This window comes from Notolepis coatsorum (assembly GCF_963971535.1).
Source record: "Notolepis coatsorum genome assembly, chromosome: 16".
Taxonomy (NCBI): Eukaryota; Metazoa; Chordata; class Actinopteri; order Aulopiformes; family Paralepididae; genus Notolepis; species Notolepis coatsorum.
In genome coordinates this window covers 106,137,533-106,154,472 of record NC_140180.1, presented here as the reverse complement: position 1 = coordinate 106,154,472, position 16,940 = coordinate 106,137,533, and the positions used below count along the sequence as shown (strand labels likewise).

Here is a 16,940-nt window from a genome sequence, read left to right as displayed (position 1 = left end):
AACATTATCTTAAGGCTTCTTGCAGTGATGGCCCACCAGTTATTACTGAGCTAGAAGCATTATGGAGTATAGGCTACTCTACACAGTGCCTGTGTTATCCTTCAACTATGTGCTGCTGCAGCTGTTATAATACTGGCTCGGCCAACACATTGTATGTAACTCATTAGTCCTCCTATGCTAACCTGGATGAACAAGACAATCATTGGCCTTTCCCCTTGTCTAGGAATTGTCAGCCAGTCTGCCAGTATGTACCTGTAGCAGTCGGTTTACAGCAAGTTATACACAACTAGTTACTGAAAAGTCACACAAGCCACAGTAGCGAATGTATTACTTATAAATATACTGTTATTACCGATAACATAGATAGTAGCCTATATTACATACCTGCAAACTGGTCACATTTAGGCTACAGTTACCTCTTCGATCCCAAATTAGGGCATTTAGGGAAATTCAGGATGATTGTCCGTCACCTTTTTCACACTCCATGTATTACTGATAAAGATGCTGTATTACTGAATCAGTAATACTGTTATTGTACTCATCCTCCCTCCCCACTTTGCATCTTCTGCTCTTCAGACTACTTCAGTGTGAGAAGTGGTTGAAGGAGTTGTGATTCATGCCTCAGTAAGCGAACCCTCGGCCAGAGGAGGGAGGACGTGTGTGTGTGTGAGACTCTGACCTTGAACACGGAAGTGATGGGTCCGAGGAGGAAGTCCACCAAGACCCAGTCTATCGGGGGAGGCGGTGGAGGGGACCCCATCCTCAGACATGACGAACCCAAAGACTACATCAACGAACTGTCCCATGAAGTTCTCTGCCACATCTTCAGGTGACATTAGTCTGTTGTATTATTCTATTCTGTTCTATTGTGTTATTCTGTTCTATTGTATTATTCTGTTCTGTTCCGTTTCTTCTTTGTTGTGTCAACATCATCACAACGAAGCGTATCCATTTTGACAAGCGATGTACAGGGTCCGCACAAGGTCCTTGAAGTGCTTAAAGTGCTTGATTTTTGAAAAAAAAAAGTCAAGGCCTGGAATTCCTTAAACAGCCAATTTTTTTAACAAGGTGCTAATCAACCATTCACATTGAAAGTTTTGTTCATTCATGATAAAATTGTTCTGAATCAAGAAATAGATTTTTTTTTATTTACAGTGTTTAACTAATCGTCAGAAATTGGTTTTAACTTGCCATAAATATTGGATTGGATTTTTTTCTATAAAAAACAGCATTTAAAAGTAAATTGTATCCTTTTAAATACCCTTTTAAAATGAAAAATAGTGCTTAGGAAAGTACTTGAAAGTCCTTGAATTTCATTTAGCAATGTCTATGGTTTAGCGCCGGCTGATGGATCCTCAGCCACTGAACTGATGCCGGGGCTGCAGTCTCCTCGCTGAGTGGGCCATCCTGTGGCTCTGGTCTTGGTCTACTATTGATCGATTGAAAATCTTATTAACACGGCTCAATACACACACTTGTTAACACTTTGAATGCCACGAGGTGGCGCCAGAGGTAGCGCTTAATATCGCCTAATCTATGTTTTAAATTATGGCTATGTGTCTAATCTGCCCGTCGCTTATCAAAGAATCCTTTTCCAGTCAGTGCTGTCAAGGCAGATTGGTTTTTTATCGCTTCATTTCCATTTGAGAGCATTTTGAAAAGCACCCGTTTTGAGGTAAAAAACAGTTCATTCTGGACCATTCTATGATAATCGTCTTTTACTGGAATATTCCAGAATGTTGATATTTGTCGGCCTATTTATGAATCGTTTTCAAATAAACGCTAGATGATCAATATTATACGTGCACGCAAGCACATTCGAGCCGCGCACGGATAATCGCCGTGTTCATTTCCTCTTGGACTTTTACAGTGAAACCGAAAGAGCCCATTTCACAAAACAGCCTATATCTTCATCAAAATTAGTCTGATTATCCTAACACTGATAACATAGATTCCTTACCTGACATCAGATGGTATTCAACTGGTATATTCCAATTCCTGATCACCATTCGAAAAAATCGATAAGTGTATGGATCCAACGTGTGTACAGTGCAGTACATGATTCCGCGGGTCTGAGAGGCTCCAGAATGAACTGTGATAACCCCGGCTGCATCAGTGGACTGGAAAATGTGGAGTACCGGATTTTTTTCCCCATTTTCATTGAGTCTATTCCAAAATCACTTATGTCATCTGGGAGACGACAGGGGGCGCTTTTTTCCACATCTGATCGCCAGCGGCGCTCGGGTATACTCGGGTAGGCTCGGGTGATGCAATAATTTTTCAGATCGCAAAAAAAAAAAAAAAAAAAATAATTCAGAGAAATCTCGTGAGTGGCATTCAAAGTGTTAAGGGGATGCAGACCAGAGAGAGACTTTCGTCTTGTTTACATCAGGGTCCCCCATTTTCAATTCATAATAACATCCATGACATACACAACATACAGATATACAGATATATATCATGACATTTACGACATACATGACAGACATACAGTAATGTTACATTTATGACATACAAGATATATGTACTGTTTACCAGAGATCTTAACAGAAACTATATACATTCAAGGGGGAGGAACCTGTACATTAGGAGGGCGTTGGGTGAGTGGGTGGGGGTTGGGTTTGGACATTTACGGGGGCCAGTTTCTAATTGCAGCCTCCCGTAGGTGCTCTTGAGGGCGGTTTTGAAGGTGGGTAGGGATTCACATTCTTTTACGGCTGTGGGTAGGGCGTTCCACATTGTTTTTTTTTATCTACCTTTTCTCCTATTTTCTATTTTTCACCCATCCCAATTTCGTATCGTCCAATTCTACCCTCCCCTGTCTCGAACGCTGTTAGGCCATGCCTCCCACAAGCAGGCTGCAATGTGGACTAAGCCTTACATCACGTGTCCCCTCTGGTACACGAGGAAGCAGCAGTCGCATCTTTTTACCTGCACAGCGCGATCTCTCGGCGTCGGGGGTCTGCGTTTGGAGGGCATGCCGCACCCGTCGCTTCCTGATTCTGCTGCGCAGGCGCACCAACCGACCTGTAGGAGTCGCTGTCCACAACGTCCGATCCCCACCCATCAGCTTTCCCACCCCCTAATACTGCCAATTGTATTAGTGTGAACGACCAGCCAAGCTGATAGCAATGCGGAGAGCTGGGCTCGAACCCAGCGTCTCCTGCATTGGTGGTGAGCGCCTTGCCCACTGCACCACCTAGCCGCCCGGCGTTCCACGTTGTTGTGGCATAATTGTGAAATGTGTTTAGTCCCTTGTTTGTGCCGAATCTGGGTTGAACATGATTTGTGGAACTCCCTCTTTGTGGAACTCTGTGGAACTCTCAACAGACTTTGTTAGTTGATTTGGACGTGTTTTTCAATGCTGAATGAGTTATGCTATTTTGCATGTCTGGTAATAAGTACTAGATTTATAGAAGTCCTTCCGCATTATCAGCTTTGTGCTGACTTCTTGCTGAACTACTACGGAAACTCCAAATTACATCTTCTGACAACAATAACAGGCGCTGGGCCTCTGAAACCAGGGCCATCGAGCCTAATTATCCATATTGAATTGAATCGAATCGAATCAGAACCTTGTGAATCGAAATTGGATCAGGTAATCTGTGCCGATACACTAGATTATGTCCAGACTATGTAGAATTCTGATACCAGTGTCAGTCTGACCACCTACAGATGTCATCTGGATAGGGATGGATACCGAATTCGGTACTTTTGAGGTACCGAACCGAAACACGTCAGTACTACCGAGTATCAATTCAAGTGAGATACCGATTTTTATTTCTTTTATATACTCTTTTTTTTATATACTTTTTTTTTTTACCTTTTTTCTTTTCATGTCAACGTTCACACGCACAATATATGCTTACCTAGGATTTTACTTGATTCAACAACAAAGCAGTCGGAGCAATGGCAAGCCGAAAACTGTCAAAATTGTAGTTATTTGAAGTTTGGATTTTTTCCACAACTGAGGTAGGTAAATTACATTTCTTGAGACTAAAGTACCGAAAAAAGGTACCGTTGGGTACCGGTATCGATTCACAGGTACCGGTACCGTATCGGTTCAAATGTGAAAGGTACCCATCCCTACATCTGGACCATCGGATCATAAGACCAGTCTGACCACCTAGGGGTGTGGTCTGGACCATCGGATCATAAGACCAGTCTGATCACTTAGGGGTGTGGTCTGGACCATCGGATCATAAGACCAGTCTGACCACCTAGGGGTGTGGTCTGGACCATCGGATCATAAGACCAGTCTGATCACTTAGGGGTGTGGTCTGGACCATCGGATCATAAGACCAGTCTGACCACCTAGGGGTCAGATCATGCATGGCTTTTCATCTTTATATATCATATTTTGGGGGCTTTAACCCTTTCAGTGCCACGGACGACATATCTCGTTTTATCAGCCCCCCCGTTGAGTGCCCACGACGACAAATATCGTTTAATTGTTTTATTAGCGATCTGAATTCATATTTCATCAACCGAGTCTCCCGTTGGTACACCAGCCCCTACAGGAGCTCAGAATGGAAAAAAGCGCCCCCTATCGTCTATCCCTGTGTAACTGCAGGTCAGTCGCTTAGACTGACCTGGGATCTGTAGAGGCGGAGCCACCTGGCTCCTTGTGCTGGCAAGAAGTCTGATCAACATGGAAGTCATCGCCGGACGGGAATCAGCCTGGAATATATATTCACAGCAGCCAATAATCAATCAATAAGCGTGATCGATATTTGGAATGGCGATCAGGAATTGGAATAATCTTTTTGGAGAACATCTGATCTGAGGTAACGAATCTATTTTACCAGTCTTGGGATAATCAGAGTTGTATTCGCTGAGATCTCAGCGTTTGCCCTATGTGTGATGTGTCTGTGTGTGCGCGATCGCTGATGAGGAATTAAGAGAATCGATTTTTCAGCTCGCGTCTATAGCGTGCATACGTACACGTATACTATCGATAATCTAGCGTTTATTTGAAAACTATTAAAAAATAGGCCGAAAAATGACAGTTTTTGTGTATTCGAGAATATTCCAGTAAATGTCTTATCATGGAATCTTTATATTTCCCTTGAAAACGAGGGCTTTTCAAAATGCTATAAAACGAAAATGAACCGATAATTTTTTAATCTGCTTCGACAATGTTGACTGCAAACGAGTCATTGATAAGCGACGGGCAGATTAGACACATAGCCATAGTTTAAAACATAGACGTTTTTAACGCTAACATTGAAGTGGATGGTGGCATTCAACGGGTAAATCAAGGTTAATCAAGGGCTCTGAAAGTGTTAAAGGTGCAATATGTAAAAAATAGTATGGCCTTACAAATGTAAATAACATTTTATTTTTGGTTGAACGCAACAGCGAACCAGCCCTAGAAACATGAATTATGATAATTGTGCAAAATTTTGCACACCCATATAAGGCACGGTCACACATGCGCAAATGGAAGCGAATGACTATACAATAACGGGAAGCGAATATTCACCAATGTTAATTTCGCACATGTGTGACCATGCCAATACGCGGTCCAGCCATATGCTAGGTTTTCACCTAGTCTTGTTTTAAATATATATATATATTTCTTTTGGCGGCTGGGTGGCGCAGCGGACATTGCGCTCATCACCAACACGAGACACCGGTATCGAATCCGGCTGTCAGCGTTGCCTCCGGCTTGGGCCGGCCGTCATACTGACTCAATTGGCAGTTAGCGGGTTGTAAACAGCGACTCCTACAGGTCGGTCAGGGCGCCTGCACAGCAAAGACAGGAGATGGCGAGGGTAGTGTGAGCCTCCTACACGTTACTCCTCGCCAATGAGAGTCCGCGCTGGCAGGTGAAAAGATGTGACTGGCTGCCTCCACATGTATCGGAGGGGACATGTGATGGGCTTCTATCCTCCCTACGACCGGCCAGTGGGGCGCACATGCGAGCAACGATCAAGACAGGGGAGGGGAGCTCCAGTAGCTCACCATGTATTTCGCGTCGAGGAATACCGTGCTGCGTCACGGATCTCGTTGACTCCGAGTTCGATTCCCGGACCCGCCGCCATTTGCCGAATGTCTTCCCCTGTTCTCCCTCCCGTTTCACCCTGCATCTGTCGGTCATGCTTGACCAGAAAAGCGATAAACGCTAAAAAATGAAGTTAAAAAAAAAAAGACAGGGGAGGGAGCACGGCTAAATTGGGATGGGAGAAAAATAGAGAAAAAGTGGATACAATTTATAATTTTTTTTTTTTACTACATCTAAATCTTTTGGCTCTGATACAAGGAATAGCAGTTTGCAAGTGCATTTTTTTTTGATTTAAAAGTTGTTTGTAAACATTAAAGCAATACAGGCTTGTATTTTGAGTTATGGTGGGGTGAGAACAATTAACACTATGGCGACCGGCGGGGCGCGGCGATTTAGGCCTCAGAGGACAGCGGATTGTAAACAAACCGATGTACTTTCTAAGAGCTTTATATATCATTTATAGTATTGCTATCTGTCCATTCTCATTGTCACTTGAGTGCATAAACCGTGCCTTCATAATGGCTTAAAGAAAATAAAAATCCATCGGTTGGTTGTCATTTTATAGCGTCGTGAATATAAGGTATATCGCACTTTTCGTCTAGGCTTTTCTTCAGGGGGCTGCAAAAAAGGCTAAACGTTGGCGCCGTTATATCAAACGCCATTTCTGCTGTATATATACGAGTGAAATAAAACAAACTGTGTAGCATCCGGACTATTACAGAGCATCTATGGATGAAATGGGGGCGGCGGGGAACGCCGATTACTATTATTGATTAGCAATACAGTGTGCGTTCAATATAGCGTTTTCACTGATCGATCACGTTACGTTATAAAACAATGTCCAATCCAGCTGTAATTTGGGGTAATATTATCCTACCGTCAGGTAGGGATGGGTACCGAATTCGGTACTTTTGAGGTACCGAACCGAAACACGTCGGTACTACCGAGTATCGAATCAAGTGAGAAAACGAAAAAAAAATAAAAATAAAATAAAATAAATGTTTTTTTATTAATCTTTTTTTTTTTACTTTTTTTTTTACTTTTTTCTTTTCATGTCAACGTTCACACGCACAATATATGCTTACCTAGGATTTGACTTGATTCAACAACATAGCAGTCGGAGCAATGACAAGCCGAAAACTGTCGAAATTGTAGTTATTTGAAGTTTGGATTTTTTTTTTACGACTGAGGTAGGTAAATTAAATTTCTTGAGACTAAAGTACCGAAAAAAGGTACCGTTGGGTACCGGTATCGGTTCAAATGTGAAAGGTACCCATCCCTACCGTCAGGCCATGTGATCGCCGGCAGCATTTCCTCACCAGTCATCGGATTCTGGTAGATCGATATGCACATTGGCTAATCATAAATCCCATTATTCCACGCTGAAAAAAACGTTCGGCAAGCTGATCCAAGATGGAGGGTCTTCTTTTGGAATCAAGGATCTATGATCCGCCCACAGAACTGTACTTGCATTTTTTTTATTTAAATCCCATCAATGATACTGCAGTGGAGCGATGGCGCCCCTAAGCGGATTTGGCCGGTACTGCATGTTTCGAAAATTATGTGAAAAGATCCTGCTAGTGGATCGGGTACCTAATAAGCGTTATAAATATGGAATAAAACAATAACAACTTGCCACAAGTATATACGTGGCTCTGGTCCACAGCGCTCTTTTTCGAAACACGTATATACTCGTGAACGGACGCCATAAGAGCACATTATCCATCTAGAAGTAATACTCTTCAAGAATATAGGACTATATAACCTAAATTGATACTCGAGAAAAGTTTCATATTGCACCTTTAAGCCGATATATCTCCACCTATTGGATATAAAGAACAACATAAGGAAGACGGACACTATAACAATTTAGAGACATTTATTAAGAAGAATATAATAAATCATATTTAGTGACTTCACCTGGCTGACTAATGGCGTAACTCAGTCACTCACTCAGTCACTCAGTTACTCACACACATTTGCATTTTTATAGGTCTGGGTCACCATCGTGTCCAGCCAAAAATAAAAGGTTGTTTACATTTGTAGGGCCATAAGAATTGACACTCAAAAAGTTACATATTGCACATTTAAAGCCCCCCAAATATGATATATAATTTGAAGGTTAGAAAATCGTAATCCTTCTCAGTTATGCTCCAGTGCTTAAAATCAAGATCTGGGGATCTTTTAAAGGGTGATTCGATCCTGAATTGCTTTGAAATATCGGGACGAAATTTGTCTGAGTTGTCGGATCTGATTGTGATCAAAGGTTTTGGACTCCTGGGCCCATGTCATAATACCAGTCTGACTGCCTATGGATTCTGGTTCATCAGATAATAATACCAGTCTGGATGTGTTCTGGTTCATCTGGATCACAGAATGCAACAAAATCTAATTTGGGCACATCCGGATCTGCCTGTTCATTTGTCATCTCTCTCTGTCTGTCTGTCTGTCTGTCTGTCTGTCTGTCTGTCTGTCTGTCTGTCTGTCTGTCTGTCTGTCTGTCTGTCTGTCTGTCTGTCTGTCTGTCTGTCTGTCTGTGTCTCTCTCTCTCTCTGTCTGCCTGTCTGTCCGTCCATCTTGTCCTTCTGGACACATGTAACAGAAGCCATTGTGTCTCTCCAGGTACCTCCCTATGAAGGACATCATGTGTATGGAGTGTCTGTCCAGGAAGCTCAGAGAAGCCGTCACTCTCTACCTCAGAGTGGTTAAAGTGGTGGATCTGTGTGGCAGCCGCTGGTGGGAATACATGCCTTCAGGTAATAGATACTATTAATACTATTACTGCCACTGCTATTACTAATACTGCTACTGTTAATACTGCTATTACTACTGCTACCACCACTACTGCTATCACCACTACTGCTACTACTACTACTACTACTACATCTGTCAATTAAGGAACAGAGTGACGAGGCTAAATAAAACTAAAAAGAAAGAGTATTATAAACATAGGATTAGTGAAACAAAAAATGATGGGAAAAAACTATGGTCAACACTGAATGAGATAATGGGCAGGAAATCAAATACATCAATCTCCTTCATACAATCTGAAGTAAATTCATAACAAAACCTCATGACATGGCAAACTACTTCAATGATTTCTTTAAAAATAAAGTTGATAAATTAAGAGGATGTCTACAAAGTAGTGATGGTTCACTATCTCATTCACTAATAAAGAAAGAAATAATGAAAGGCAAAAACTGTCTCTTTAGCTTTAATGAGATTGATAGAGCAACAGTTTTGAAATTAATTATGTCTCAAGCTGATTCCACTTCCTCCGGTATAGACAACTTAGACAGCAAAATACTTAAACTTGTGGTTAACTCTGTAGCTACTCCTATATGTCATATATTCAACCAGTGCTTAATCAGTGGGGTTCATCCTACAGCATGGAAGGAAGCTAAAATCATCCCACTTCCGAAAGACAAAAATAAAACATTTAACGGTCCAAATAGCCGTCCGATCAGTATTTTACCATTGCTAAGCAAAATAATAGAAAAAATAGTATTCAAACAGGTCATGGATTACTTTTTCAATAACAATCTGCTCTCAGCCTTTCAGCATGCATACAGGGAAGGTCATTCTATGAGCACTGCACTCTTGCAAATGAGTGATGACTGGTTATCAAGTATGGATGACAAGAAATTAGTAGGTGCTGTTATGTTGGATTTCAGTGCAGCATTTGATGTAATTGATCATACCTTGCTTGTAGATAAGCTAAAGTGTTACGGTTTCACCTCCAATGCACTATCATGGTTTATTAATTATCTCTCAGGGAGACAACAGAGAGTCTTCTTTAATGGCAGCTTTTCAAAATGGAATCCCATTAACTGTGGGGTTCCACAAGGAAGCTGCCTAGGGCCTTTGTTATACTCCATCTTTACCAATGATTTACCGTTGGCTGTAAAAAATGTTAAAACAATTATGTATGCTGATGACACAACATTATACAGTGCAGCTACAGCTGAGCAAGATGTAACTGACACCTTAAACAGGGCCTTAACAGACATTTATGAATGGATTGAGTGCAACAAGTTGGTGATAAATATCTCTAAGACAAAGGCCATTGTGCTTGGATCTAGACACATGTTGGGCATGCATCCTCAATTAAAACTGTCAATTGGCACCACACAAATTGAACAAGTGAACACAAAACTTCTCGGAGTTACGATTGATAGCTCCTTATCTTGGTCTAAACATATAAATAATATTGTCATTAAAATGGGTAGAGGAATTTTTATGACTAGGAAATGTTCTGCTTTTATCACTCCCTCCATAATGAAATCTGTTATTCATTCTTTGGTTTTGTCTCATTTAGAATACTGCCCTGTTATCTGGTCGTCAGCTACAAAATCGAATTTAAAAAAGTTGCAGGTTGCTCAGAATAAAGCGGCTCGCCTGGTACTAGGCTGTTCATACAGGACAAGTATTGGTTTTATGCATGAACATCTGGCATGGCTGATGGTTGAAGATAAAGTATCGATGAGTCTTCTAATGCTGCTGCGGAACATTATTAGCACTGGTAAGCCATCTAGCTTGGCTCAGCAGTTAGAAATGACTTCTGAGCATGGTTACAACACTAGAGGAGCCGCTTCTGGTAACATCAGAACAAAATCAGCACCAAAATAAAATTTTCTCAAACTCACTGGCATATATAGGTCAATAGCACTCTGGAATGCTCTGCCGAAAAACATCTCATCCACAATACATAATAAAATTACTTTCAAAACAAATATTAAGAGATATCTTGCAAACATGTCAAGTATGTAACTGTTATCTGTGTATTATATATATTTTTTTTGTTTGACAGGAATGTTAGATTTTATAATGTGAATTTGTATATTTGTATTAATTTTTAATTTGTGTTTTGTTTAAATCTTTATTCGTATTCTTTGTTGTACATTTGTAATGTATTTTTTTTGTCTAGGACCCCAGGAAGACTAGAGGCTCTTTCATGGGTCTCTAATGGGGATCCTTTAATAAACATAAACATAAACTACTACTACTACTACTACTACTGCTATTACTACTACTGCTACCACTACTGCTATTACTACTTCTACTACTACTACTACTACTACTACTACTACTACTACTACTACTACTACTACTACTACTACTACTACTACTACTAATACTGCTACTGCTACTACTACTACTGCTATTACTACTACTACTAGTACTACTACTATTACTACTGCTACTACTGCTACTACTACTGCTGCTAATACTGCTGCTACTACTGCTACTACTACTGCTGCTAATACTACTACTACTACTGTTACTATGGCTGTTACTACTAGGGATGTCCCGATCATGTTTTTTTGCTCCCGATCTGATCCCGATCATGTGATTTTGAGTATCTACCGATACGATCTTTCCCGATCCGATCAAATTTTTATTTTTTTATTTTATTCAACAAACATGACCATGTTCACGTCTTAAACTCATACTGAGGCCTTCGTTTTGGTTTTAAATTGCATATCATCATTCATTTATTTATTGTCACACAGAGCAGAAGAATTTTGCCAAAACAAACCAATAGTATCCAGCTGCAGAACGGCAGACCAGCCACACACTCAGACCCAAACGCATTTCCTTTGATTTAATTATACATCAAATGATTTATGTCAAGGATTGCAATGCCTCGCTTGAATGAAGTTAACTTTTCACCCGGATAACGTCAACATTCAGGGTGAATGTAATGTGAGAAATTGGGATTTAAAAAAAAAAAAAAAAAAAAAAAAAAAAAAAAAAAAAAATGGGTTGGTCTGCCGTTCTGCAGCTGTATACTATTGGTTTGTTTTGGCAAAATTCTTCTGCTCTGTGTGACAATAAATAAATGAATGATGATATACAAAACTAAGGCCTCAGTATGAGTTTAAGACGTGAACATGGTCATGTTTGTTGAATAAAAAAAAAAAAATAAAAAAAAAATATCCCGATTATATATATATCTTTTTCGATCCCGATCATCGGAAAATCACGTGATTAGGCTACACTAATATTATACTATAAGACGTCACCATCACTTTCATACCAACCGTGCCCTTATTGGATTATTTATGTTGACGAAACTGATGAGTTATATTCATTAAAGAAAGTTGATTTAATAAAAGAAAAATACTAATTTAATCGGATTAATCACTTTATTCAAATTGAGGATTCTGTTAAAAAAATTAAAATAAAAAAATATTTTTTTTATTTTAATTTAAGTAAAAAAAAATTTATAGACATTCGAAGCTTCGTTCGAATACTTCAATCGAAGCTTCGAATGTTAAAAAATGACATTCAGTACAGCCCTAGTTGTTGGGCCTTCACTTGTTTTATTTGTCTTTGTGTTGCTTAGTAAAGCGCCCTTGGGTTTCATGAAAGGCGCTATATAAATCCAAGCTATTATAATGATGATTATTAATATTATTATTTATAAAACGTTTATATCAGTGTAAGTATATAATTTGTAAGGTTTCACTGACGGTAGTTTCCTACTGATCTCTGGTCTGTAGGTTTCACTGACAGTAATGATCTCTGGTCTGTAGGTTTCACTGACAGTAATGATCTCTGGTCTGTAGGTTTCACTGACAGTAATGACCTCTGGTCTGTAGGTTTCACTGACAGTAATGATCTCTGGTCTGTAGGTTTCACTGACGGTAGTTTCCTGATGCTGCTGAGGAAGATGCCTGATCTGGAGCAGCTGTATGGACTCCACCCCAGATACCTGGAGAGACGAAGAGTCCGAGGTTTCGACGCCTTCAGTATCCCTGGTGTCCTGGAGGCTCTGCAGGCCTGCCCCAATCTCCTGGTGAGTACCCCTGGTGTCCTGCAGGCTCTGCCCCAATCTCCTGGTGAGTACCCCTGGTGTTCTGCAGGCTCTTCCCCAATCTCCTGGTGAGTACCCCTGGTGTCCTGCAGGCTCTGCCCCAATCTCCTGGTGAGTGTCCCTGGTGTCCTGCAGGCTCTGCCCCAATCTCCTGGTGAGTACCCCTGGTGTCCTGGAGGCTCTGCAGGCCACACAGTACGCTAGGACTAGACCACACGAAACACTAGGGTCAGACCAAGAGATACGCTAGGACTAGACCACACGAAACACTAGGGTCAGACCAAGAGATACGCTAGGACTAGACCACACGAAACACTAGGGTCAGACCAAGAGATACATTAGGACTAGACCACACGAAACACTAGGGTCAGACCAAGAGATACATTAGGACTAGACCACACGAAACACTAGGGTCAGACCAAGAGATACATTAGGACTAGACCACACGAAACACTAGGGTCAGACCAAGAGATACATTAGGACTAGACCACACGAAACACTAGGGTCAGACCAAGAGATACACTAGGACTAGACCACACGAAACACTAGGGTCAGACCAAGAGATACACTAGGACTAGACCACACGAAACACTAGGGTCAGACCAAGAGATACATTAGGACTAGACCACACGAAACACTAGGCTCAGACCAAGAGATACACTAGGACTAGACCACACGAAACACTAGGGTCAGACCAAGAGATACACTAGGACTAGACCACACGAAACACTAGGCTCAGACCAAGAGATACACTAGGACTAGACCACACGAAACACTAGGGTCAGACCAAGAGATACACTAGGACTAGACCACACGAAACACTAGGGTCAGACCAAGAGATACGCTAGGACTAGACCACACGAAACACTACTTTATGTGACAAATAAAAGCAAACTTGAACTTGAAGATGTCAACAATAGACTACAATGTTTCACGTTGTGACAGATGCTGATTATCAACTCGTTGAGGCTGTGATATAATGTGTAAAATAGCTGATTCCCTCCTGCAAACGTGCACATGCTTGTGTAGCAGGTAGATGTGTACATGTGAGAACATATTGACAGGCTTTCACAGGCAAGCTTTGGTCCTGCCCCACTGATGGATAGCATGGTGGTCACTAGGGCTGACCTTCGAAGCTTTTTTTGGCAATCGAAGCTTCAGGGCCGAGCTTAGATTTTAATTCAAAGCTTCGAGAATTTTTTTCTTTCTTTTTTAATTATAATATATATATATTTTTTTTATCTTATGTTGTGGGACTTGTACAGCACTTTGGTAAAATCTGTTGTTTTTAAATGTGCTCTATAAATAAAGTGGATTGGATTAATTAATTAAGTAGCCCCTTTCGTGACTGTGACGCAGCCAACAAGGTTTCACTCGGCTGCGCTGCCTGGGTGCAGTGGGGCTGCTCTCACAGCCAACGACATGACATTACATAATTATGTTGCAACCTTCGTCTATCAAGCAAACAATTATATTATATTTAATTTATAATTATATCAGACAATGTACCTACAAAAACAGATGATTACAATTAAATTAGCCAACTTGGTAACACATTAGTCATAGCAGCATAGGCATAGCCTTATTAATGTTTTGTGTGGTGTCGCCGTCGTGTACAACGATACTTAAATTTTTTAGGTGATTTGACAAAGTTGTTGTAGAGTTGTGATATGCCATTTTCTTCTGGCATATCTGGCACTCGGCTTTTTGGGCATTGTCTTTGCATATTTTAAAGTGTAACCACACGTCTGATGACTTCTTCGTTGACATGTCTGCTGCACATGTCCTTGTTGTTCAACACAGATAATCTCCACATGCTTGTTGTAGAGAGGTAGAGTCGAGGCGCCGCTTACTTTCGTTTCATTGGAATGGAGGCGCATATATATATATATTTTTTTCTTTTTTTTTATACTTCGATTTTTTTTTCGAAGCTTTTGCCATCGAACGAAGCTTCGAAGTATTTAAGACAGCCCTAGTGGTCACAGTGATGAATAACGTCAGCAGCATATTATAATGAAGTTATGTTTTTGTGATATGATAAAGTTGTAGGGCATGGATGGAAAGTCATAAGTTACTTAAATAAGTTCATATTAAACATATGAACATAATCACAAGGGTTTCGGTTCTTTGATTTCACTATCAAATGAAATCAGAATGGTGTTTTCACCATCTTGCTAACACAACCTCTCTCTCTCTCTCTCTCTCTCTCTCTGTGTCTCTGTCTCTCTCTCTCTCTGTGTCTCTCTCTCTCTGTGTCTCTCTCTGTCTGTGTCTCTTGCTCCTCTCTCTCTCTCCTCTGTCTCTCCTCCCTCTCTCTGTCGCTCTGTCTCTCTGTGTGTCTCTCTCTGTCTCGGTCTCTGTCTCTCTCTAGGGTGTGGAGACGTCTCATTTGGAGCTAGTGGAGGCCATCTGGAACTACATGCCTCAGGTTCACATCCTGGGGAAGTTCCGCAACAGAAACGGAGTGTTTCCCATCCCTGCTGAGAACAAGCTGACCATCCCCATCACCGCCAAGATCCAGACCCTGCACCTAGTGGGTGAGTAGAGCATCCAGACCCTGCACCTACAGTAGTGGGTGAGTAGAGCATCCAGACCCTGCACCTAGTGGGTGAGTAGAGCATCCAGACCCTGCACCTAGTGGGTGAGTAGAGCATCCAGACCCTGCACCTAGTGGGTGAGTAGAGCATCCAGACCCTGCACCTAGTGGGTGAGTAGAGCATCCAGACCCTGCACCTAGTGGGTGAGTAGAGCATGACTTTGTAGTCAGTTATTGTCCTCAGTCCCTGCCATAAGCCTCTTGTGTCATTCTGTGCCATTTGTGCCTCCATCTTGTCAGCATACGTCTTTTTCGCAAGTTTTAACAGCCTTGCGCAGAGTGTAGACTGTTGTCTTGTACTCTTCCATGTTTCCTGACTCTCTGCCAAGGTTGTAGGCAGTGGTTCGAGAGTTCAGAGCTGCTCTGATAGTACTGTCCACCCATGGTTTCTGGTTCGGGAACACCCTCGCCTTCTTTGTGGTGACAATACTATCAGAAAGTGTTGTTATGAAGGACACCACAGTGTCTGTGAACTCGCTGACGTCACTGGCGCTTCGCTCAAACATTCCCCAGTTGACGTCATCGAGTGCGTCCTGAAGCATGGCCTCTGATTGGTCGGTCCATCTTTTTACCTCACGTGACACAACGGCGTCACGTGATCTTTGTTTGTAAGACAGCACCAGGATAATGGCGGCGTGATCCGACGTGCTCGTCGTTCCCGCTAATGGAGGAGCCGGTACAGCCTTGTATCCGGCTCTGAACGGGGTGTAGCAGTGATCGAGTGTATTTCCTCCTCTGGTGGAGCAGACGATGTGCTGGAAGAAAGACGGCATAACTTTCTTCAAATTCGCCTGATTGAAATCCCCGGCTACGATCATGGCCGCGTCTGGATGTTTGATCTGATGTGTGTTTAGATGATCGTGTAGCTCCGCCAGCGCCCTGGCGACATTCGCTTGGGGAGGGATGTATACTGCAGTAGGGCGGGCCATACTTTTTTTTTTTTTGGAAAATCAATCGAGTGGGGTGTCTAAAATATGTTTTTTTGTGGGGAATTCAAATATGGGATTATTTTTCTAATCGGATAACTCCTACCTACATTGTTTTGGATTTCAAAATGGCCGATTTGACCATTTTTCACCCCTTGGCCATACATGGATGCCAACATGAATCTGAAGGAAATCCTAACATGCAAGGTGTCTAAATGATGTGTTTCTTAATGGGGAATTCAAATATGAGTTATTTTTGGGATAGGATAACTCTAACCTACATCATTTTGGATTTCAAAATGGCCGATTTTACCATTTTTCACCCCTTGGCCATACATGGATGCCAACATGAATCTGAAGGAAATCCTAACATGCAAGGGGTCTAAATGATGTGTTTCTTAATGGGGAATTCAAATATGAGTTCATTTTTGGGATAGGATAACTCTAACCTACATCATTTTGGATTTCAAAATGGCCGATTTTACCATTTTTCACCCCTTGGCCATACATGGATGCCAACATGAATCTGAAGGAAATCCTAACATGCAAGGTGTCTAAATGATGTGTTTCTTAATGGGGAATTCAAATATG

The 16,940-nt window shown here is 41.5% G+C and overlaps 1 protein-coding gene across 1 annotated transcript in view; it reads left to right on the top strand.

Annotated features, from left to right (window-relative positions):
* The first annotated feature begins 586 nt into the window (after positions 1-586).
* fbxo38 (F-box protein 38) overlaps positions 587-16,940 on the top strand; it is an 86,929-nt gene continuing 70,575 nt past the window's right edge. Inside the window, exons 1-4 of the mRNA XM_084332145.1 lie at positions 587-829; positions 8,630-8,763; positions 12,646-12,809; positions 15,199-15,364. Of these exons, the coding sequence (XP_084188271.1) occupies positions 696-829; positions 8,630-8,763; positions 12,646-12,809; positions 15,199-15,364 (598 nt within the window). The 5' untranslated portion in view covers positions 587-695. The remainder of the gene's footprint in view (positions 830-8,629; positions 8,764-12,645; positions 12,810-15,198; positions 15,365-16,940) is intronic.